At 42.1% G+C, this 25,937-nt stretch overlaps 1 protein-coding gene across 2 annotated transcripts in view; it reads left to right on the forward strand.

Annotated features, from left to right (window-relative positions):
- The window catches only part of wdr43 (WD repeat domain 43), a 31,033-nt gene extending 7,957 nt beyond the window's left edge, over positions 1 to 23,076 (forward strand). The window contains exons 5-17 of one of the 2 annotated variants that reach the window (XM_023995130.2): positions 480 to 598; positions 911 to 1,013; positions 1,406 to 1,470; positions 2,178 to 2,337; positions 2,919 to 3,005; positions 3,252 to 3,371; positions 6,029 to 6,166; positions 9,089 to 9,207; positions 9,506 to 9,569; positions 10,047 to 10,160; positions 13,849 to 13,918; positions 21,871 to 21,929; positions 22,352 to 23,076. In XM_023995130.2, the coding sequence (XP_023850898.1) occupies positions 480 to 598; positions 911 to 1,013; positions 1,406 to 1,470; positions 2,178 to 2,337; positions 2,919 to 3,005; positions 3,252 to 3,371; positions 6,029 to 6,166; positions 9,089 to 9,207; positions 9,506 to 9,569; positions 10,047 to 10,160; positions 13,849 to 13,918; positions 21,871 to 21,929; positions 22,352 to 22,465 (1,332 nt within the window). In that variant the 3' untranslated portion in view covers positions 22,466 to 23,076. The remainder of the gene's footprint in view (positions 1 to 479; positions 599 to 910; positions 1,014 to 1,405; positions 1,471 to 2,177; positions 2,338 to 2,918; positions 3,006 to 3,251; positions 3,372 to 6,028; positions 6,167 to 9,088; positions 9,208 to 9,505; positions 9,570 to 10,046; positions 10,161 to 13,848; positions 13,919 to 21,870; positions 21,930 to 22,351) is intronic. The other variant, XM_023995131.2, reaches the window with a different exon arrangement.
- The last annotated feature ends 2,861 nt before the right edge of the window (positions 23,077 to 25,937 follow it).

Raw genomic sequence — 25,937 nt, forward strand, 5'->3', positions numbered from 1 at the left:
TGGAGCTTGATTTGACCTCACACCCTCCATACAAAGCCTCGTACCACATTTTATGATCAAGCATAAATTTAGCTTTTAGTAAGTGGGTCCTGCCCAGACCACATACGCAGCAGTTCCGTGGCTGACATACACATGAATTTGTCACGCTATTATGCAGGGTAGCTGACAGGCCTAAGGTCCTTACACTTATATTTCCATGTAGCAGGTGCATTTACACACTTGTAACAGTCAAATTCAAACTGAGATCCATACGCATGAGTAATTGGGTCGTGTTCAGTTGTCACCAAATGGAAGAAAAAAAGTAAGCAGCTCAGGTGTAGTACCTGGACAATGCCAATAAGAGGACCACCTCTTCGTCAGCCTTTTTCATTGTGCCCTAATGAACATGAGCCAGTTCAGCGATTACCTCAGACTCCCCTGTCTTTGGATCAAGATGTTTTCTCAACTTACACCTCCCACCTGTTTTCTCCCTCCATCAGAAGTTCACAGGTCACTCCACAGCTGTGACTACCCTGCGCTTCGCCACCACGCGTCCCCCGGATAGTGACGGCCTCTACTTCCTCTCCGGCGCGGCCCACGACAGACTCCTCAGCGTGTGGTGAGTACGGAACGCCACAGCGCTTCTCTCAATAGACCCACAATACACAGGGGTTGTTTTAATGTGTTGCATGTGATATGAAGTGTCATGTCAAAGTTTCTTACAAAATACTCCCTTACAAAAAAATAAACAGACCTGTCTTTTGTCTTGACAGCCTGATTGAATAAAGAACAAACGTTTTGATTTCTAGTGTTCACTTGCTATCAGTAACTCAAGGTTAAATGAACAAAGCAAAGCCAACTGGTTTGTCTTTGGGCTGACTCGTGTGCTGTGTATATGCTACATATTCATGTCCGTCTATCCACCCCTCAGGCAAGTCCGGGAGGACGGCAAGGACAAGAACTCGGTGGTGTCCTTCAACCTGACGGACGAGCCTCACCACATAGACCTCCTCACCTCCAGCAGCAAGGACGAGGTGAGACTGTGCTTCACTGGAGGTTATTTGGAGTAGGGTGMCAGTTTTGCCTAAACAAGTGCCAGCTGAAGTTGGCCAAACATTCCCAGTGATAAACAGTATCGCGCTTAGGAGCACTGGCTGTGGAGGGCTCTCGTTTTATCTCGCTGTGCAAATCTCTCCCACCGTCAGCACGGTGTGATCTGGCCAAATGACTAAGATGAGACCTAAGGGGACAAATGAACCTATCATTTGTTAGAGGGGAGGTGGTGGTTGACCAAGCGCTCTTGTGCCTCCCTTGGTTCAAGACATTCCTTAACTGGGTGTGCAGGTTGTCTAAGACAATGGTGTGGGGGCTGATTTGGGATTGGACCGCTAAGACACATGCCTAATCCAATTTCTCCTTCTCTTAGGCGGTGAGGCTAGCGGTGGTATGTAAAGACGGCCAGCTTCATCTCTTTGAGCATCTTTTGAACGGGTGAGTCTAAAAACCCTCATCCTCGTGTTCAAGTTGATTTACTGGCACATATTACCCTGTCACTGGGCAAGGCACTGTCTTTCTTATGGCACTGAGTCTTATATCTGGCAGGGGAAGAGTGAACGAGTCCATATTCATCCCAGTCATCTCTATTCAGTGAGGAAAAAGGCTGGTTCATGCTATGGGCACAGACTTATGACAATTGGCAATTTTAGTAGTGTTGTAGGGTGAAGGGAACAATCTATCACTCTTGAATACCATCGTGGCAACCAAACCATTACTTAAATACACCTTATTTTTATTGAACCTTTATTTAACTAGGTAAGTCAGTTAAGAACATTCTTATTTACAATGACAGCCAAACCTCGACGACGCTGGGCCAATTGTGTGCCGCCCTATTCACAATCACGGCCTGTTGTGATGCAGCCTGGATTCGAACCAGGGTGTCTGTAGTGACGCCTCTATCACTGAGATGCAGTGCCTTAGACCGCTGTGCCACTCGGGAGCCCACAGTATTCACACAGCGGGTGTTTTTAATTGATCAAGCTTAATTTAACATTTTCTGTGCAGTATTCATAAATTATTATATAGTACTGACAACTGATACATTGTTCTAGTTCTGTAATTATAGTATTGGTACACATTACATGGTACACTTCTTTGATACCTATCATGTTCATTAATGAAAATAATTGTTTCCTCTGTAGGCCCTGTAAGAAGCCCCTGTCCCCGTTGTGTACAGTGCAGATGACTGGGGTGGAGGACAGCCCCGTCCCCGTTCCCCTGTTGGCCGCGGCCCTCACCACAGACAACCACAGCCTGCTGCTGGCCTACGGCAACCACTTGCAGCCTGTCATGGAGAGAGTGGTGAGTTCAATTCAATACATGTGTTTACTCCAGTGCGCAATTATTCTAACCTTTCAATGACTTTCACAGTTGAACATTCTAGCTAATAAATGGTTATTTTAAATCTAGGCTGATGACAAAACTCTAGCAATGTCCCTGACTTGAGCGTCATATTGGCTTTTCAATATACAGGTAACACTTTAGGAATGTTTTTGATTTGGTTTGTACACTTCGCCACACATTTTTAGGTTAGAGGCGAAGTCTGAGTACGTAGACCTGGCGGAATATTCTGCAGAATGCTTCCTGTGGGGTTAAATGCAGACGACACATTTCAATAGAATGTGTTCAGTTGTTCAACTGACTAGGTATCCCCCTGTCCCTTCCTGCCATTACGCACAGACATTCTGTCTTACTTCTTCATACTACTGACCGAGTATCGTTTCACTCCTTCCTTGCGGCTAGTGCTGTCCTGTGCCTCACCCAGTCAACGGAGGAGTGAATACGTTGTAACACAGCTGAGATAATTATAAAAATGTATAGTGCTTTATATTTCAATTATTTTTACTGTAACTGACTGTCCCCTCCCTTCTCTCCTCCTTAAGGAGGTGAATACGGCAGAGAGACATGTTTGCCTGACCCGTGATGTCCACACCACCCTCTCCCTCACCATGGAAACCACCGTCTCCAAGGTAATTCCCAGCGGCGGCCATTTAGTTTAATTTACTGTTCTGAGCAACTGAACCAGTGGTATGACACATTACTGTTGCATTGCTCAATTAACTTAGTGAAAATATCAGCATGAGTTTAAACACATCCCTGAAAGCTTGCTTTGTTATTTTCCAATAATGTACATGTTGATTGGGGAATGGGTCATTGAAGTTGAGTGGTTTGTTTGGTTAAAAATGGAAAAACAGTCACATACTCTCTTGTTGCAGGTGAAAACCCCAGTAGGTAACGCCAAGAGCAAAGTTCTAGTCCCTGGACTTCCCGGTCACCAAGCACCGGTCAAAGGAGCCCTGGGATCCGTGAAGAGAAAGGGCACAGATGCCAAAGAGGTATATTGTCTTGCATAAACCTCAACCAAGACCAACTAGGCCTTTCAAGGTTTAACACGGAGTGTTTCTTGCTCAAAAATACATGGATCCAACTTGCCCCTCAACTCTGTTGGCGATAGCCATAAAAACTTTGACTAAAGATTAATATTTGAAGTCATCTCTAAAACCCAGAACTTAAATCTTGTGTAATTGTGTCAGATGCTCAATAAAGTTCCGGGGGAAGGTGTCTGAAGGTACTAGAACGAGAAGCGGAAGCAGGGCGGTAGCTCCATCGCGTATCTTTGCAAGTCTATGGGCCAAATGTACCCCCACTTTCAGAAAATCGAAAGATGCAAACACCTGCGGAATTGTGATTTGTGCTAATGATCACCGAGGATAAATCTGCACACGACAGCAGTTCCTTGTTAAAGCATCTGCATACTTCAGTTGGGCTGGCTCCTAACCAAACGAGTGTGATCGCATACTCCGTTAAGAACTGCGCTTGGGAAAACTAGAAAAATAGCGGTGACAGTATGGTTTGTCCATTTGAGACGCCGTTGCCAGTATACACCTCCTCAAAATAGAATTCACTCAAGAATTCTCATTCATTGACATTTTTACCAAGGAGATCATAGTCGCGCAATTTTACATTTAACTAAAAATGTTTGCAGTATTTTTCAATGTGAAAATTTGCGTTGAAACGAGTCTTGTTGAATGACAACTTCATTAAGAATCCCTGATGTTTACGAATCACCGACTTAATCTAGCTTTTTAACCTACTGACTTCAGTTTGCCTCCAGAACAAATTGTGCCCGAACAGCTAAAAAAACAACTCACTGAAGTCCAAAATGGACAATGCCAATGTAATTTTCAGCCTCTTTGGTTCTGAAATAGGCAYCACCCACTAATTGTCATTTTGAATGTTTGAGCATGTAATGTATCAATATTTATCATTTACAAATGAGTTATGACATAGTCATGGAATATATAGCACAACTTTGAATTTCACCCGCATCTCAAAATCAAATGGTTTGGAAGTTTAGTGAGCTTCTGTTCTCCTGCTTTGGCTATGCGGTGTGCCTTCTGAAGTGAATGCTATCCTCCTAATGAAATTATCAACTTAACCCTGTATCTAAGAAGGACCCTATACTCTTTGTTTAAAGCAAAACCAAAGCTATTGCTGATGGTGAACCTGAGAAATCAAATCTATTGTAAGCCCTGTTCAGCAGGTAGGGTAAGAGTACCTGTTAAGGCCACGTACACATTAACCTTTCAGTGATACCCATCCCGGATCCGGGATCCTCCTCATCAAAAAAGCTGACTAGCATAGCCTAGCCTAACGGAACAGGGATATAATATAATTTTCATGAAATCACAAGTCCAATACAGCAAATGAAAGATAAACATCTTGTGAATCCAGCCATCATTTCCGATTTTTTAAATGTTTTACAGCGAAAACACTATGTATTTATATTAGCTAACCACAATAGCCAAAGACTCAACCGCATATTTTCACCATGTTTCTACCGCATAGGTAGCTATCACAAAACCGACCAAATAGAGATATAATTAGTCACTAACCAAGAAACAACTTCATCAGATGACAGTCTTATAACATGTTATACAATAMATTTATGTTTTGTTCGAAAAATGTGCATATTTGAGGTATAAATCACATTGCAGCTACCATCACAAATAGCACCGACGCCCTATTGACAAGAAGTTTAAGCCCAATTTCATTTTTGGATATAAAAAATCAGCTGTTTTTAATATTTCAACCAAATTATTATGTCATAACTTTGGTTTAGAATAAATTGATTTATTAACAATCATGTGCAAGTTCCCACTAGCGGCCAACTTCAAAACTCCTCAAACTGTGGTGTGAGTCTACCTTCAAACACTGTCTATAACCAGAGGAGTTGTGTAAGGTAGCTTATGGTAAAATACCTTTTTTAAACAGCGCATAGACAACAATAACCTAGTAAACAATAACTTAGGATGTCATTCAAGCCATTTTAGCATTTGAATGCGGAATGTGCCCCGCAGATGTGTAAGCTCAGGAACAGGCATCCTACGTTGTTAGGCAGTGTGCGAAGCTGGGCTACTGATATTCCCTGTGGTTGTTTGGCAGGCAAAATTTTACTTGTAGCACAATGGCTGTCAACAGATGCATTATGAATCTATTTTTCTGACCACCGCATTCTACATTTCGATTGGTTTGTGTATATTTAATCATTTGAATTGGCGACCGGTGAGTAGTTGCATCCCTAATATATTCCTTAAGACTTTCTATTTTTTTATCCAAAGGGACTTAGTAATGCGTACGTACATTTTACGCACGGGTGATCCCGTCAATTTAACCAGCTATACTGGCGTTGCAAGCACCATGCTCTACCAACTGCACTACTGAGGACCTGTTTGTTTCATCAGGCATGGTAGAATTGTCACTCTGTCAGTAGTAAATGCAATCAGTCACCATGCGAAAGTGTCTGTTCACTCGCTTAAGGGTGAACACTGTCCTGTGACTTACCCAGTCAATGGATGACTGAATACATTGTAGCACAGCAAAAACAATACTATATTGCTCTTCCCTCATATCTGTTAGCTGCAGACTGCTGCCGTGTTGCCACCCTCATTTAACTACGTTTACTCTCACTGCCACTCATCCTTTTCTTCAGATGTCAATAGAGGAGCGACTGGGCAAGATTAAGATGTCACCTGAGAAGGGTGTCAAGGGGGCCCCTTCTCTGCAGACGGACAACTATGCGGTGCTGCTGGTGCAGGGCCTGGAGAGCAAGGACGCCAACATCCTCAATGTGAGTGTACCCTTTTTTTTGTGTATACAGTTGAAGTCGGAAGTTTACATACACCTTAGCGCAAATACATTTCAACTCAGTTTTTCCAATTCCTGACTTTTAATCTTAGTAACAGGTCAGTTAGGATCACTACTTTATTTTAATGTGAATTGTCAGAATAATAGTAGTGACTTATTTCAGCTTTTATTTATTTCATCACATTCCCAGTTGGTCAGAAGTTTACGTACACTCAATTAGTATTTGGTAGCATTGCCTTTAAATTATTTAACTTGGGTCAACATTTCCGGTAGCCTTCCACAAGCTTCCCACAATAAGCTGGGTGAATTTTGGCCCATTCCTCCTGACAGAGCTGAGTCAGGTTTGTAGGCCTTGCTCGCACACGCTTTTTCAGTTCATCCCACAATTTTCTGTAGGATTGAGGTCAGGACTTGGTGATGGCCACTCCAATACCTTGACTTTGTTGTCCTTAAGCCATTTTGCCACAACTTTGGAAGTATGCTTGGGATCATTGTTCATTTGGAAGACCTATTTGCGACCAAGCTTTAACTTCCTGACTGATGTCTTGAGATGTTGCTTCAGTATATCCACCAGATTTTCCTCCTCTTGATGCCATCTATTTTGTGACGTGCACCAGTCCCTCCTGCAGCAAAGCACCACCACAACATGATGCTGCACCCACGTGCTTCACGATTGGGATAGTGTTCTTCAGCTTGCAAGCCTCCCCTTTTTTCTCCTAACATAACGGTGATCATTATGGTCAAACAGTTCTATTTTTGTTTCATCAGACCAGAGGACATTTCTCCAAAAAGTACAATCTTTGTCCCATGTGCAGTTGCAAACCGTAGTCTGGCTTTTTTATGGCGGTTTTGGAGCAGTGGCTTCTTCCTTGCTGAGCGGCCTTTCAGGTTATGTCGATATAGGACTCGTTTTACTATGGATAAAGATTTTTTTATACCCGTTTCCTCCGTCTTCACAATGTTTTTGCTGTTCTGGGATTGATTTGTACTTTTCGCACCAATAAGTTCTAGGAGACAGAACACTCTTTTCCTGAAGGGTATGACGGCTGCGTGGTCCCATGGTATTTATACTTTTTTACTATTGTTTGTACAGATGAACGTGTTACCTTCAGGAATTTGGAAATTGCTCCCTAAGGATCAATCAGACTTGTGGAGGTCTACAATTTTGTTTCTGAAGTTTTGGCTGATTTCTTTTGATTTTCCCTCGATGTCAAGCTAAGAGGCACTGAGTTTGAAGGTAGGCCTTGAAATACATCCACAGGTACAATTGACTCAAATGATGTCAATTAGCCTATCAGAAGCTTCTAAGCCATGATGACATTTTCTGGGATTTTCCAAGCTGTTTAAAGGCACAGTCAACTTAGTGTATGTAAACTTCTGACGCACTGGAATTGTGATACAGGGAATTATAAGTGAAAAAATCGTTGGAAAAATGACTTGCGCCATGCACAAGTAGATGTTCTAACCGACTTGCCAAAACTATAGTTTGTTAACTAGAAATTTGTGGAATTGTTGAAAGTTTTAATGACTCCAACCTAAGTGTATGTAAACTTCCGACTTCAACTGTATATGGGCTACCGTAAGTCACTAGCTATACACACTGCCATAAGTTCTCTTTTGGTTTGTCTGCACCCATGTGGAAGTCTAATTAGCATAATACAATAATCCCATACAAATCTGTCAGTTTAAGCTAATGATCTGAGTCTGTAGCTTCCGAACGGATGTAGAAAATAGTAAAATTAAAGAACCCTTGAATGAGTGTTTTAAACTTTTGGCCTTTATAAATTTATTTATAAAGCCGTTCTTACATCAGCTGATGTCAAAGGGCTGTACAGAAACTCAGCCTATAACCCCAAACAGCAAGAAATGCAGGTGTAGAAGCACGGTGTCTAGGTAAAACTCCCTAGAAAGGGTAAACCTTGAGGGGTGGCCAGTCCTTTTCTGGCTGTGCCTGGTGGAGATTATAACAGAACATGGCCAAGATGTTCATAGATGACCAGCAGGGTCTAATAATAATCAGTGGAGTGGGTGCAACAGGTCAGCACCTCAGGAGTAAATGTGTTGGTTTTTCATAGTCGATCATTGAGAGTATCTCTACCGCTTCTACTGTCTCTGTTGAAAACAGCAGGTCTGGGACATGTAGCACGTCCGGTGAACAGGTCAGGGTTCCATAGCCGCAGGCAGAACAGTTGAAACTGGAGCAGCAGCACGGCTAGGTGGACCCCGGACAGCAAGGAGTCATCAGGCCAGGTTGTCCTGAGGCATAGTCCTAGGTCCTCAGAAAAAGATTTAGAGAGCATACTTAAATTCACACTGGATAAGACAGGAGAAATACTCCAGATATAACAGACTGACCCTAGCACCCCGACGCCCAAATTAATGCAGCATAAAGACGAAGCTGAGACCGGAGGGGTTGGGTATTACAGACCACTCTAGGACTCCCACAAGACTGGTATGAAGGCCCCCCGGTACCAGTCAAACATTAATGGGAGTATACAGTATATGGAGACTGTTTAGTGACCAAAATAAGTGGTAAAATACATGTCCAATTCCAATGTGTCCTGACCTTATCTCTCAGATATTGGCTAGATTTTTTTTKGGGGGGGTGATGTTTTGTCTGTTCCATGTAGTGAATCTGTTACTCAATGCTTTTGGCAGTAAGGACAAATACATTTTTTTTAATCAAGTGTATTGTATGTATGTTTTAAAATTCATTATCAAGTAACATGATCCTTTGTTTGACCTTAAAACAATTCCTTAAATCTTAATAGTTTATTGGACAGTAAGATCCAAGACATCTCTGACTCCTTATTGTAATTGACATCAATTTAGAATTTACATTCTTAATAGCACTTAACTATTGGTGTCTGTCTCTTCTGACATTGGTCTCTCCTCCGCCCCACAGAAAATTTTTCAGACCCGGAAGGACAACTTGATAAAGAAAACAGTTGCACGGTTACCCCTCCCTGCCTTCTTGCCATTGGTGGAGGAGATCACCAAGAGAATGCAAGGGCATCCATGCATGTAAGTGAACACCTTCGAATCAGATATGGTCCGATTTCAATATCAGCATTCACATGATGAATTTTAATATTTCTCTACATTGATGCAAAAATTGAGTATCAATTTTGTGCTGAAAAATGTATTTTTTTGAGTCAGGAATTAATCTGTAATACCCATTTTGTTCAGTGTCTTTAGCTTAACATCAATATTACCTTTTGGGCCGTTTTAGTCAAATCAATTGGCAGTCATTTCTAAATCCCCTGATCTTGTTGCCTAAACTGCACCCTTAACTCCTCTCCTCTTCCCTTTTGCACTACAGGGCAGTGCTGATGGTGCAATGGCTCAAGGCTGTTCTCATGCAGCACACCTCCTACTTAGCCTCTGTGAGTTTAACTATGGGTGTCTTTGTGTAGCGCCTTCAAGCTTCAGGTCTAAAACATGGCTTGACCAGCAGAATGAATAGCAGCAATACTGTTACTCTGCAGGTAGCCTAGTGGTTACAGTGTCGGGCCAGTAACAGAAAGGTTGCTGGATCAAATACCTGAGCTGACAAGGTACAAATCTGTCTTTCTGCCCTTGAACAAGGCAGGTAACCCACTGTTCCCCGGTAGGCCGTCAATGTAAAGAAGAATTTGTTCTTAACTGACTTGTCTAGTTAAAGGTTACATTTAAAAAAWAATAACCAGTAGCCCTCAAATCATCGGAGTTGAGTTTTGAATTCCTTGCTCTTGAGAAATTAGTTATACTCAGATTGTTATTGACAGAATGACCGGGCCAACATTTAATCTTCATTTAAACAAATCCAAGGAATAATGCTTTCATAAATACTGATATATGTGTGTTTCAATCCTCTGTACCAGTTGCCAGACCTGGTGTTTCAGCTGGGAGTGCTGTACCACATGATTGAGAGTAGAGTCAAGATGTTCCACAAGCTGTCCAAGCTGCACGGCAAGCTCTATCTGCTCATGACACAGGTACGTCTCAGCAGTTGTAGCAAAATAGTTAATCTTTCACAAATGTATTATTTGATTCAGTGCCATTCCCATTACTCTACATACAGATGGGTTCTGAAACTAGGCCCACTTATTCAAGGGCTGTGATTGATTGACCAGTTCATTCAGGTGGGTTAATGCTGGAATAACCCAAATAAGTGGAACTGGTTGGGGATATTCGAGTAGAGGTTTGGTGAAACTGTTTGAGATGGATGATTAGACAGTGAAGCGACTACTACCCTGTATCAAAAGTGACTGACCCTTTGATGGCCACGATATTGATAGTACAGCAACAGTGAAAAGAGAGCCTTTCCCTGTGTTTGTGCCTTTTGTCCCTATAAACCCTGGTTCTCAGAATTTTTTTTTTTTAATATATATATTTTTTGAAGTTTGTTGGACAGATCTGGTGTGCCAGTAGGATTGGGCAATGTCAATATTTGGCCTTTTGTGATTATGTACCCATAAAACATTTTCTGAAAGAACTTCACTGGACTGTATGTAAACTGGAAACCGTTTCCTGAAACTGCATTTATTGCAGCCGGGGATTTTAACAAAGCTAACCTGAGAACGAGACATCCTAATTTCCATCAGCATATCGAATGCGTGACACGGGCTGCTAGGATTCTGGATCATTGCTACTTGAACTTCCGCGATGCATACAAAGCCCTCCCCCTGCCCTTCCTTCGGCAAATCTGACCATGACTCCATTTTGTGGCGGGGTCTACAGTCAATCACGGATTACAAAAAGAAAACCAGCTCCGTTGCCAACATCGTCTTGCTCCCAGACATATTTAAACAACTTCTTTGCTCGCTTTGAGGACAATACAGTGCCACTGACAAAGCCCACTGGGCTCTGCTTCTACGTGGCCAACGTGAGTAAAACATTTAAACGTGTTAACCCTCGCAGGGCTGCCAGCACAGACGGCATCCYCAGCCGCGTCCTCAGAGCACGCGCAGACCAGCTGGCTAGTGTGTTTACGGACATATTCAATCAATCTGTTGTCCCCACATGCTTCAAGATGGCCACCATTGTTCCTGTTACCAAGAAAGCTAAGGTAACTGAACTAAATTATTATCACCCCATTGTACTCACTTCTGTCGTCATGAAGACCCTGGGTCTCAAACCCGCCTTGTGCAACTGAGCTTTCTGACSGTCCGCCCCCAGGTGGTGAAGGTAGGAAACATATCCACCCTGCTGATCCTCAACACGAGCACCACAAGGGTGCGTTCTCAGCCCTCCCCTGTACTCCCTGTTCACCCATGACTGCGTGGCCATGCACGCTTCCAACTCAAATCATTTGGCGACACTACAGTGGTAGGCTTGATTACGAACGACGAGACAGCCTACAGAGAAGGTGAGGGACCTCGGAGTGYTGTCAGGAAAATAACCTCACTCAACGTCAACACAACAAAGGACATTATCGTGGACTTCAGGAAAACGCAGAGGGAGCACCCCCCTATCCACATCGACGAGACAGCAGTGGAGAAGGTGGAAAGTTTTAAGTTCCTCGCCGTACACATCACTGACAAACTGAAATGGTCGCACAGAAAGTGTGGTGAAGAAGGCGCAACAGTGCCTCTTCAACCTCAGGAGGCTGAAGAAATTCGGCTTGTCACCAAAAGCACTCACAAACTTTTACAGATGCACAATCAAGAGCATCCTGTCGGGCTGTATCACCGCCTGGTACGGCAACTGCACCACCCTCAACCGCAAGGCTCTCCAGAGGGTGGTGCGGTCTGCACAATGCATCACCGGGGCAAACTACCTGCCCTCCAGGACACCTACAGCACCCAATGTCACAGGAAGGCCTAAAGGATCATCAAGGACAACAACCACCCGAACCACTGCCTGTTCACCCCGCTATCATCCAGAAGGCATGGTCAGTACAGGTGCATCAAAGCTGGGACCGAGAGACAAACTGCTTTTAGGCCATCAGACTGTTAAACAGCCATCACTAACAGACTCAAATCTCTGGCCACTTAAATAAAGGTATCACTAGTCACTTTAAAAAACGGCACTTTAATAATGTTTACATATCCTACATTTCTCATCCCATATGCATATGCTGCTCTATACCATCTACTTGCCTATGCCGCACGGCCGTTGCTCATCCATATATTTATATGTACATATTCTTATTCATCCTGTACATTTCTGTGTATTAGGTAGTGGTTGTGAATTTGTTAGATTACTTGTTAGATATTACTGCATTGTCTGAACTAGAAGCACAAGCTTTCGCTAGACTCGCATTAACATCTACTAACCATGTGTATGTGACTAAGAACATTTTATATGCTCGGAGTCTCAAAATTGAGCTCAGGTGCATCCAGTTTCCATTGATCATCAATTAAGTTTAAGTAACTTGATTGGAGTCGACCTGTGGTACATATCGATTGGACATGATTTGGAAAGGTGGAGATGGTAGAACGTTCCAGAAGGACGACATCTCTGCAGCACTCCTACATTCAGTCCTTTATGGTAGTAGCCAGACTGAAGCCACTCAGTAAAAAGCACACGACAGCCTGCTCTGAGTTTGCCGGTTGGCACCTAAAGGACTCTGACCATGAGAAACACGATTCTCTGGTCTGATGAAACCAAGATTGAACTCGCATGAATGCCAAGCGTCACGTCTGAAGGAAACCTGGCACCATCCCTACKGTGAAGCGTGGTGGTTCATCTTCCAACAGGACAACGACCCTAAGCACACATTTCGGAGAAGTCTCAGTGTCCTGGACTTGGACCCGATCAAACATCTGGGAAGACCTGCAAATAGCTGTGCAGCAATGCTCCCCATCCAACCAGACCGAGCTTGAGAGGGTCTGCAGAGAAAAATGGGATAAACTCCCCAAATACAGGTGTGCCGAGTTTGTAGTGTCATACCCAAGAAGACGCAAGGCTGTAATCACTGCCAATGGCGCTTCAACAAAGTACTGAGTAAAGGGTCTGACTACTTATGTAACTATTTCAGTTACTACATTTGTAAACATTTCTGAAACCCTGTTTTAGCTTTTATGGGGTATTGTGTGTGAATTGAGGTGAAAAAAACAATTGAATCAATTTTATTACAATGCAGTAATGTAACAAAATGTGTAGAAAGTCAAGAGGTCTGAATGCACCGTTTGGACATTGTTGTGGGGACCTGCTTCCATTAAGCCACACGCATTAGTGAGGTCGGGTACTGATGTGGGCTGATTAGGCTTGGTTCGCAGCTGGCCTTCCAATTTCTCCAAAAGGTGTTCGAATGGGGTCGAGGTCATGGCTAATGGCACACCGATCTCGTCGACCGATGTATGTATGGACCTTGCTTTGTGCACGAGGGCGTTGTCATGCTGAAACCAAAAAGGGCCTTCCCCAAACTTTTGCTACAAAGTTGGAAGCACAGAACTGTCTAGTATATTGTGTTCCTGGCTTGTGTGTGGCTGCTCAGCCATGAAACCCATTTCACGAAGCTCCCGAAGAACCGTTTTTGTGCTTACGTTGCTTCGAGGCAGTTTGTTACTAAGTAGTGATTGTTGCAACCGAGGACAGATTTTTACGCGCATAAGTACTCGTCGGTCCCGTTCTGGTGAACTTGTGGCCTACCAGTTTGTGGCTGAGCCGCTGTTGCTGCTAGGTGTTTCCCCACTTGTGGCAACCGCTGCCTTTAAATAATTTTTTCCCCTCCACCAGGTGGCGACAAGCGACAGCGGCAACGAAGTCAAAGACGTGGACCACACGGCCAAGCTTGTCTATGAAGAGGGTAATGGCCACACTGCCCACTTTCTGTTTCTTTTTCCCTCCATACATTCACTATCACTCTGTGTATTTCAGTTCTTTTAAGTGGTGTTCCCTTTATATCCTTCACTCAATTGACACTGATTTGAAAGCGCAGGAGAGCAATTTAATGTTAGTGCAAATGAAGAAATTAATGCACCATTTATCTGTAGGAGCTCTAGTCCAATTAGATTTSTCTCACAACTAATATACCCTTAAACTTATATTTAATGCAGAATCTCAAATGGCTGCCTGTCCCTTTTTTTTAATAGCTGGGCAACGGCACACATTTCAACAAATAAACGCCCGGTCTAAATGTGTTTGCATGGTTACGATTAATTACCATGACTTGTTTACATTAAATAATTTAGTAATGACAAACAATTTATGCCAATCGTCTGTTTTTATCGCTAGTAAAACTGCTAGCCATTGGCTGCGAACAGCTAAGAACTACTAGCTAACTGGCAAACAGTAAACTTCGGGAGAACAGACTCCTTCTCGTGGCAAAAGTAAGAACTAGAAAATTCAGAGTATATTTTTATAGATTCTTACTAAGACGAAAGAAACAAGGTAAGGATTTGTAAATGATAACAGTGCATTGTATTAAAATGCTACAATTAAGCAAACGACATATGCATTAAGGGAAAGATGCTGGCTCAAATAGAAGCCCGTCTCTAACCACCTGTTTCCAGTGTTTTAAGCAAATAAATGCTGCGGCTATTAATGGAAGGTTTACGGTAATGGATTGACACCAATGGTAGAGACATTGTATTAGATATACGCATAGGATCTCATCTGAATAAGATGTCTCTTTTACAGTACCATGATGCATCGTTATTCCTAGCTCATTCTCTACTCAAATTGCTGGTTAGGATTTGCATTCCAGGACATTTGCATATCCTTAGTCAGACTTGCTAATACACAGCAGGGCACACCAAACTACGATTACTCCTGATACTGGGTGACTGACTGGCGTTCAAGTCAAAGCCCCCCACAATTCTTTTCAGTGAACACTCGACACTGTCTCTAATTATAGCGCTGTATAAAATGGTTTATTGAACCGCATGGGATGTATTTTCATGACCTAATTAGACGTGCTGCGATCCATTACTCCTGCCAATGGTATGGTTTGGGTTCATAAGTAGGGTTGATAAGGTGGCTGTGGCGCTTGTTGAAAAGTGAGGTTGTTCCAAATTGTGCTCTGAATCCTGTTGCTGCGTGTTGGGAATGGAGTGTGGAGCCAGTGAGGAAAACCCTGGAGGGGGTGGCTGCAACAGGTTGCCGTTTTCTAGATTATCAGGGCAATCAGTCGTAGGGGATGTTCATATTTGCGTTTCTTGTCTGGAAAGCAGGCTTATTTTTTTAACTGAGTGGCTGCCGAATGCGTTCAGATTTTTCTGGTCCCTTCTGCCCGACAGCTGAAGGTCCCTAATCTTCTGCACAGGTAGTGGTTTCTCTCCTTTACGCACACTCTGCTCTACTCAGTGAACAGGCTACTCTGGCGAATGGTGCTTGTTGTATCAAAGCTGAATTAATGTTGACAAGATTCCATATTGATGGTGTTCTACGTAACAGAAGTGAATATAATATTGTTGTGGGATGTAAAGATTAACACAAGCATCAGTTCCCGATTTCAAATGTTTAACCCTTTCACACGTACCATCACACGGGTGTGATCGTTCTACAGTGGTCCCTGAAGCGTACGATCACACCCGTGTGATTAGAACACTCATTTAGAACGCTCGTTTAGAACGGCCAGTTTCGAATGACGCAACAATCAGCGTTTGAGCTGGCCACACTTTTTCAGAAACTATTTACACAAACACAGTCCTTACAAAGTTATGTCCAGAATGTGAGCAGTTTATTTTTGGATTCAATGTTCAGATATTCACAGAAGAATATATAGCATAACACAATCATCCTAACCGGAAAAATGTAGGCTACATTTGTCCTAGCGCTGAGGAAAGATTGACCCAACACAGCAGTCATATTTTCAACTCTCGGCTGACATAAACTACAATATGAATTAGCTAATAGCAATTACTATGTATAATTAATCACATCACGGGTGACAACCATTGATCGAAATAATTAGGTAAAGCACTTTTTAGAAATCGAAAGTAATCCGACGATTAGTTTTCAGCGCGCAGCCATGCATTTTTTTCCTCGCAGAAACCGAAGATAATAAGAGAAGACGAGATGAGTTTGGTCTGTTTATAGTACGCATGTGAAGGGGTGTGTCGTCTACCGTCATTCACATCCCACCATTCATTTCCGGAAGTCCTCAAAACGAGGTGAACTCTTACTCACCTCATTTTGTTATAACATCTTTGGTCAAACAGACGATTACGTGAACCCAGAATGCATTGAATGTCAACAAACATGACTACACAGCTGGAATTAGCTTAGCTCATCATAATCAGTACAACCTTCAAAAAAGTATTTTTACACACCATATGTGCCCATTACAATCTGTGCAAGAATCGGAATGCATGATTTGTCACCTAGATTTGAAAACATGTGAATAAAACCGTAAATACACAAATAATTGCGCCACAAAACATTTTCTGATAGTGATTTATTGATACAAGTGGCGCGTGCCGGCAGTCAACCACGTACCCTCTCACTCTAAACCATTCAGTGTTGTTGTTTATGTATGTAGCTAGTGAGATGAGCTGAAGCATTAGCAATGTCTTTCAAAAGGAGACAACAAACAAATGTGGAAATTCTGGAGATTTTTAAAATTCTGACAATGAGTCTGAGTATGAAAGTCAGGAATCAGATTCTGACAGTGACAGTGAGAGCGTGCCTCCAACCTTGTAGCCATTGAGAAACCCTGAATCTGAATTTCCCTTGTCCACTGACAAAGTCCCAGTTCCCTTTGAAGATGCTGGTGGTTATGGAGGCATTACAACAGGGATGAAGTACAGAGTTCGTGGTGTAGCTGGAAGGCCACCAGTCATTTACACCCCTCCTGGCCCTGCTGTTTCACCCCTCCTGGCCCTGTGTTTGCTTGTGATGAGTCCCAGTCTGGAGTGCAACGCCCCTTGCCATTCCAACTGAGGCAGAGTGCTTCAAGTTGTTTCTGACAGAGGAGCTGGTGGGAGACATAGTAGAGACCAATCGCTATGCCTTGGAGCTACAGGATAAGAGAGAGCCAGGAGTGGGGGACAACCACAATTAGTGAAATGTATACATTCCTGGTGACAGTAAAGACTGCTTTCTAGTTCTGCTGCTATGACTGCATTTCATCAACGCTACTACCATCCTAAATGACCCGTTTTACAAAATAAGAAATGTTAACAGCTGGCAGTAAAGTGGCATGACAAACGAGACGTCCATGTCCTCTCCACTGTCCATACAGCAACCATGTCGGCCACAGGGAAGGTGGACCACCTGACGGGAGAGAGAAACAAACCAGACAGAGAAACATGAAACCAGACTGCGTGCTTGACTATTACCTCAAAATGGGGGCAGTGGATGATAAACAGCTTTGTGGAATGCACTCAGAAAACGACCAAGTGGTATAAGATATTTTTCAATTTTTCCAGGGTAGCGTCAAAATACAACATGCCAATACTTCTGACGCATTTAGCATTGTTTTACAGAACTAATAGAATAATGTAACTAGCTACATAAGCACGATTGAATATAACACCATAAAAGTTGAGTAACATGAGTAACGTTACCTCGCGTGTCCGCGGTTATAAGGAATATATACAAATATATTATGCTCCATTCACACAGTGAGCTATAGTAGAAACGGTATGACACAATAACGTAATTAGGCACGCACTTTGATAGAAACGCAGTCTTGATTTGAAGATGGGTGTCTGGAGTGACGCCTCTAGCACTGAGACGCTGTGCCACTTGGGAGTCATAAGGCCAGGGTAGCTTCAAAATACAACACATGCTAATACTTCCCTGACGCAATTAGCATTGTTTTCCAGAGCTAATAGGAGAATGTAGCTAGCTACCTAAGCATTGAGTATAACACCATAAATGTTATGAAATGAGTAACGTTACATCGCGTGTCCGCGGTTATAAGGAATATACACAACATGATGCTACAGTAGAAACGACATAACACGACATGCAGAAACTATTATAACGTAATAAGGCACTTTGATAGAAACGCACACATTTCCAAAGGTATTATTGGTAACGAAAACAACGTTGATTTCGATGCAGGCGACAGGTGGAATAATATGAACACGTGTMTGCAGGACGGCAGATGAGTAAATGTCCTGCACAAACAATTGAGAAGTGTTTGGGGAATTTTGTCCGGGTCAGAAATGTCAAAAAAATGAATTGGTCCGCAAAAGTAAAAATGACTACTTTTATGTGAATGAATGAGGCGGAACACACCTCATTTCAAACTGTTATTAGAAAATAAAAAACTTGTTAGAAAATAATATAAAATTGACAAATAAMAACAGGCTGCGTGCTTTTGTTTGAGCGCAGCGCKGATGAAATGTACTGTTACATAACAAACACATTCTGGAATGGAGAGAACTTTCTAATATCACGTGCATAAAAAAACTCACGCTGGGGCGACCGTTAGAGATATTTGGAACTCACGCATGAAAGGGTTAAGATGCGAGTGCATCGTTTCACGGAACACCAACCGACTCAAACGTTATGAGTGTCCGGATCACAGGTGTTTTGTTCGTATTACACCTTTCTACCTTCAGAAATACCTAATTTGTGAGAACTGATGCATCCTCCAGAAATACCTATTTTGTGAAAACTGTGTMCTCTTTCAGTGTGGAACTGCATGTAACTCATAGAACTACAAGTAATTTTGCATTCCAATGCTAAATGATTTGTGATATTCCTATATTTTGGTGAAAGACAACCTATGTTATTGAGAGCTGTGCGCTGTTAAATGATGTTTTACCGGAATTAAAGTAAGCTACCAGACTCAACTCATTTGGCTATACCTGCTGAACGGGCCTTACAATAGATTTTATTTTTATTCTTCAGGTTCTCGATCTACAATAGTAAAGTTTAGAATTTCATAAAAGACAGCATGTCACTTTGAGGCACACGGCTATGTATGTCATAGCTAATTTGTATATGATAAATAGTGCCTTTAAAAAGTTTTCATACCCCAAGACTTAATTCGCATTTTGTTAGCCTTCAAAATTGATCATTTTCTCAACTATCTGCACACGGAAATACCCCATAATGATTAAGGGAGCCTGTTTTCAGGATTTTTGCAAATGTATTAATTGAAATATGGAAATTATGACATTTCTGTAAGTATTCACACCCCCAAGTCAGTAGTTTGTCGAAGCACCTTTTGGCTTCTGCTGTGAGTCTTTCTGGGTAAGTCGGTGAACCATGTCCATCTGGCGCATATACTGACCAAATCATCTCACTATGTTAAGCCCTCAATCAACCTAGGTCTATTTCATGTTTGATCATAGGAAGTAAGAATTTCCAGATGTTGATTCAGCATGTCTAATTTATAATTGGTTGTCCTAATGGATATGCAATGGACACAGTCAACTTGCAGAAGAGCATGTTCACACTGACAATATAGCATATGTGTACTTGGACACTGTCCAATCACTGTGTTGATTCCAGCCGGTCCATTTGGTGATGGAAAATCCCTCATTAAGTACATTGGAAATGTGCAATTACCAACACAAATTGGACATGCTCTAATATACTGCAGAAATGAAAAATTGACTGGCTCATTGAACTAAGGATGGCCGAGTAGTGATAGTGGGTCCTCTCATCGCTCGTTGGTGCTGATTTTCAGCCTGTCCATTTGGTGATGGTAAATCCCTCATTTAAATACATTGGAAATGGACACTGTACATTTTATATTGGAAATTGAAAATGTCAATATATTAAACTGCCAGCGTCCATCAGTCAATAAGATATCATTCGGACACAACTGACACATACTGACATCAAAACCACTTTGTCCAATTCTTTTAGAAGTCAAGTATCACATTTCAGAGCAGGCCCAAAATTCACAGCGCCTTCTGTTTAAACCCYAACGTAAAACACGTAGTTACATTCTAGMTGCGGGTCCAGTTCTGACATTTGCAGGCCTAGCTGAGGTCACCCCGAGTTTCGGACCGATAGCTCATTCGGAGCCCGAGCAGTGACCTTAATTAGAAAATTCACTTTCTCCTGTCTGAAAATTCACTTTCTCCGGTCATTGCTACGGGGTCTCTTAAAACTTCTTGGCGCTACGGATCCCGTTACCGGGATCATTTTCCTAAACAACCACTGAATTGCAGAGCGCCAAATTCAAAAATAATCCTAAAAATATTTAGAATCATGGAATCACAAGTGAAATATACCAAAACACAGCTTAGGTTGTTGTTAATCCACCTATCGTGTCAGATTTAGAAAATATGCTTTACAGCGAAAGCAATCCAAGCGTTTGTGAGTGGATCAGTCAATGCTAGAACAGTTAGCCTTTTATTAGCTTGGTCAGAAAAGCGATAAAATTTATATATATATATAAATAATAGATTAGTCAATCAAGTTTACTTTATTTTTATTTTTTTACATTTTCTGTTTATCTAGACCTCTGGTGCCCTCTTGAGGCATTAGTCTTTTTTCATCAAACCGTAAGCTTAAAGCATCAGACAAGCTCGACGCATGTAGTTGATTTATATATACTGATATATATATTGAAAAAATATACACTTTCAAAATAACAGATTACGGTTCGGTAAACCAAGATTTTGTCTGGACAGCCCTAATGCAGTATGGACGTTCCTGTGTGGACGTTCCTGTGCTTTTTATATTTTTGAGGTCACATGTACCTCAGACATGAAACACGGTCCTTATGTACCTCAGACTATCAAAATCGTATCAAATTCTAAATCTGATCATGCAGAATGACTTTGGAGACGCCCTAAAGGATTACAGCCTCACGGTAGCCCTTCTGTTGAAGTGTATTCTCCAGAGGGTTCAGTATTTGCAGCTGCACCTCCAATTGTGGTTATGTAGAAGTGAAAATAATAAATCAGTTTTGTATTCAAACACAATGCTCTGCTTAGCTGCCAAACAAACCCTGAACTTCGCCGCCACACACACCGTCCCCCCTCTGTATTTCTCTTTACCATGAATGGTGATAACTGTGTAAATAAATACTGCTACTCTACACAATATAGCTGACTTCCTGTATGCATTTGCTTTCGCTACGAATTACATCAAGCAGTCAGTCAAGACCCCAGTGTCACAGCTGCATTTTTTTTCTTTTTTCATTCAAATAATTCAAATGCAAATAAGGATGTTTCCCCAACAGCATTCGAGATTGGATGTGTGCACTTCAGTACAGGGCTTTGTTCAACAGTTTATTCTCCTCACGTAACTCTTATTTTCCCCCTTTCAGTATGTGTTCTCGGTCTTTGGCGGTCTCCTCTGTTCTGACTATTTAATATACACTGACAAATTGAAATGCAACATGTAAAGTGGTCCCATGTTTTATGAGCAAAGAAAAATCCCAGCAGTTTTCCATAAGCACAAAGTTTATTTCTCATATTTTGTGCACAAATTTGTTTACATCCTGTTAGTGAGCATTTCTCCTTTGCCAAGATAATTGTTCCACCTGACAGGTGTGGCAAATCAAGAAGCTGATTAAACAGCATGAACATTACACCGGTGTACTTTGTGCTGTGCACAATTAAAGGCCACTTTTAAAGCTCATTCTGATTGGTTAGGCCTGGCTGCCAAGTGGGTGGGCTTATGCCCACCCATGGCTGCACCCCTGCCCAGTCATGAGATCCATAGATTAGGGCCTAATGTTTTTTTTATTTTGACTGCTTTTCTTTTGAACTGTAACTCAGTAATTTCTTTGAAAATGTTAATATTTTTGTTCAATATAATAAAGCTGTGTAGTGGTTCTGTAAAGTGTCTGGACTGTGGCTTTGACTGACAGCTTTGTTTTGTCTTCTCCACTTTTAGAGTCCTCTGACGAAGACAATGCTTCAGGTGACGAAGGTCTTCCAGATGAGGATTCTGATGTAGGTGGTTAAGATGACACACAGGGGCTGTGGGTGGGATGGAATACAGATGGATTGTTAAATGCTTTATCAAGTAAATATGAAGGGGTTTCCCAATCCTTGTTCTGTGGACCCAAATGGGTGCATGTTTCTCTTTTTTTACCCTAGCGCTAACACACTCGAGTCAACTCTCCACCAAGCCTTTGATTAAGTTGGGAACAGTTGATAAAAAAAACAATATAGAATTTGCACCCCTATGGGTCCATAGGACTAGTGCTGTGTTTGGGTGGAAAGGAATACAATACAGATTATACAATGAGGTATTGTAAAGTGCGCTTTTGCTCTTGAACCATCACATTCTCACTGACCATTGCGTTTATTGGAAGGTTGACGTATGATGAAGAGTGAAGCATCTCACTGTATTCTGCGTTTCTGGTCTGCAGAACTGGGAGGAGGATGAGACTATGGAAGACGAGGCGGAGGAAGGCATGAGGATGGAATCAAAAGTGAATGGCGATTCCGACATAGAACCGGGGAACGAGAGCGAGGAGGAGTGACAAGCGAAGGAAACTAAATGAACTACAAACAAATGGACCTGAAAGATTTATATGTACTTTCATTTATTTTTATCCTTTGATTTTATTATCAGAACAAGATGGTTTTACAAAAAAAAAATGGGCAGGCAGTGGTTGGTGTATGGCGGTGAGCGAAGCCACCATTGTGCCTCAACCAGGGACCTCCACTATGGAGGCGGTGTTAAATACCCACCCCACTACCAACCTGAAAGCCCCATATTTTGAAGCTGTACGAGGCTCAAGCGCCATGCTTCTCCCCCAATCGCCGCCTTTCTCCACTTGATCTGTGGTTCTGGGTGTAAACCATGTGTATGGGACCATTGTCCGCACTGCTTGTATCAGAGAAAAGGTGGGCTTGTTGCCAGACATGGGCTGCATATTTCCTGCATAGGACTCTGGTAAAAGTAACTCGCTATGCGCCCTTGTTCTAAGTATTTAACTATATAGGGTGCCATTTGGGATGTGATCCTGACTAATGGGTCATGTCCCCACTCAATGTAAATCAGTATGAACAGTAGTGTTTGAGTCCCTCTTTCCTGAGCTACCCACCCCTCCCCCAGGTTTCTTGGTATTAAATGTTCTTCTGTAAAGTCTCCAACTGAACCTTTGTTTTATTTTCTGAGTCTGTTTTTGGTGTCCTTGAATCATTGCACAAAAGGAGTTTTTTGGGGGGTGGGGCTTGGCAGTCAGTGTCCACTGCCTTTTAATTATAGCTGGAGGGGGGACTGGAGAAAATAGATGTGATCTCTGCTCGATTTAGGTGTGTAAATGGGTGGTTTAAATTGTGGCTGTATAAATGTAGGGACGGTGGTCAAAGGGTACTTTTTGTTAATTAGGCAAATGTGTAGAATGCTGTTTTGGTTGCTAGTTTACTTAGAGTAAACTTAATGACGCTTCCTTGATTTAGTTTAACATTCACACTGTCTGATTTTCATCAAACTCGTATCCAAATCAAGAGCAGGTCGAAAACGGGTGATGGGGACTCTGGCCCCGTTTGACAATACCCTCGGACAGAGCCAACCAGGAAGGATATTACCCCACCTACTTTGCCAAAGCACAGCCCCCCCCTCCACTAGAGTGATAGCAACAGACCAACCTGAGACAAGTCGGAATGTAGCCCACAAAGATCTCCACCGCACGAGCTTGAAGGGGTGCAAAACTGGACAGGAAGATCACGTCCGTCACTTAAATGATGCGTTCCTAGGTTCGTCATGGAAGAATACTAGTTAGCCAGTGACTCAGCCCCCATAATACGGTTGAGGCAGAGAATCCCAGTGGAGAGAGGGGAGCCGGCCAGTCAGACGGCAAGGGCGGTTCATCACTCCGGTCCCTTGCCGTTCGCCTTCGCACSCCTGGGCCAGACTGCTCTATCATAGGACCGACCGACTGAGGAGATGAGTCTTCAGTAAAGACTTAATGGTCGAGATCGAGTCTACGTCTCATGTGGCTAGGCAGACCATTCCATAAAAATGTAGCTCTATAGGAGAAAGCTACATCTGGCTGTTTACTTAAATTATAGGGAAAATAAGGAGGCCTACGTCTTGTGACCTGTTGTGGCAATTCACAACTAAGGACTCAAAGTAAATGAAGCAGTCTTTATTAACTTGYGGAGATTTTTTCAAATTAAATACAAGCCAGATGAAACTCCAAAGGGGAGGTTCACTTTCAGTCCTTTTATACTGCTACACAAGTCATATAAGCATGGTTGATTCCTGTATGTGACTGACTGATACAACACCAGGCTTCTTAACTTGAAACTGAGATATTGTATGCTCCTAGTTCCCAGGGCGATGTTCTGGGCATACTTACAAATTGCTTATGAGTGATAGTGTGGTTTACTACTTTGTGCAGACAACCCACAAGAACGTTTCCATCACTGATGTAGCGTACATGTAGGTACAGTGCATTCAAAGTATTCTGACGTTCCCTTTTTCCACATTTTGTTACGATACAGCCTTATTCATCAATCTACACACCCCATAACGACAAAGCTAAAACTGGTATATACATTTTAAGCACATTTACAATAAAAAAATATATTTCCTTAATGCGTTTGAGCGAATCAGTTTTGACAAGGTAGGGGTAGTATACAGAAGATAGCCCTATTTGGTAACATACCAAGTCCATATTATGGCAACAGCTCAAATAAGCAGAGAGAAACTACAGTCCTTCATTACTTTAAGACATGGGCAGTCAATCCGGAAAATGTAAAGAACTTTGAAAGTTTGGAAAACAGGATGCACCTGTGCTCAATTTCGAGTCTCATAAGAAAGGGTCTGAATACTTAAGTAAATAAGGTAACAAATTAACTTTTAACAAGGCGCACCTGTTAATTTAAATGCATTTCAGATGACCACCTCATGAAGCTGGTTGGGAGAATGCCAAAATTGTACAAAGCTCTCATCAARGAAAGGGTGGCTATTTGAAGAATCTCAAACTATAAAATATATTTTGAGTAGTTTGAAAAAATGTAGTTTACTACATGATTCCGTTTGTGCTATTTCATAGTTTTGATGTCTTCACTATTATAATACAATGTAGAAAATAGCAAAAATAAAGAAAAACCCTTGAATGAGTAGGTGTGTCCAAACTTTTGACTGGTTGTGTGTGTAAATATACAGTTGAAGTCGGAAGTTTACATACACTTAGGTTGGAGTCATTAATTTCAACCACTCCACAAATTTCTTGTTAACAAACTATAGTTTTAGCATGTCGGTTAAGGACATCTACTTTGTGCATGACACAAGTAATTTTTCCAACAATTGTTTACAGACAGATTATTTCATTTGTAATTCACTATCACAATTCCAGTGGGTCAGAAGTTGACTTAGTGTATGTAAACTGTGCCTTTAAACAGCTTGGAAAATTCCAGAAAATGTCATGGCTCTAGAAGCTACTGATAGGCTAATTGACATAATTCGAGTCAATTGGAGGTGTACCTGTGGATGTATTTCAAGGCCTACCTTCAAACTCAGTGCCTCTTTGCTTGACATCATAGGAAAATAAAAAATCAGCCAAGACCTCAGAAAAAAAATTGTAGACCACAAGTCTGGTTCATCCTTGGGAGCAATTTCCAAACGCCTGAAGGTACCACGTTCATCTGTACAAACGTTAGTATGCAAGTATTAACACCATGGGACCACGCAGCCGTCATACCTCTCAAGAAGGAGACGCGTTCTGTCTCCTAGAGATTAACGTACTTTGGTGCGAAAAGTGCAAATCAATCCCAGAACAACAGCAAAGGACCTTGTGTTGATGCTGGAGGAAACCAGTACAAAAAAAACGAGTCCTATATCGACAACCTGAAAGGCCGCTCAGCAAGGAAGAAACCACTGCTCCAAAACCGCCATAAAAAAGCCAGACTACGGTTTGCAACTGCACATGGTGACAAAGATTGTACTTTTTGGAGAAATGTCCTCTGGTCTGATGAAACAAAAAGGAAGGAAAATTATGT

This window comes from Salvelinus sp. IW2-2015, linkage group LG10 (assembly GCF_002910315.2).
Source record: "Salvelinus sp. IW2-2015 linkage group LG10, ASM291031v2, whole genome shotgun sequence".
NCBI lineage: Eukaryota > Metazoa > Chordata > Actinopteri > Salmoniformes > Salmonidae > Salvelinus > Salvelinus sp. IW2-2015.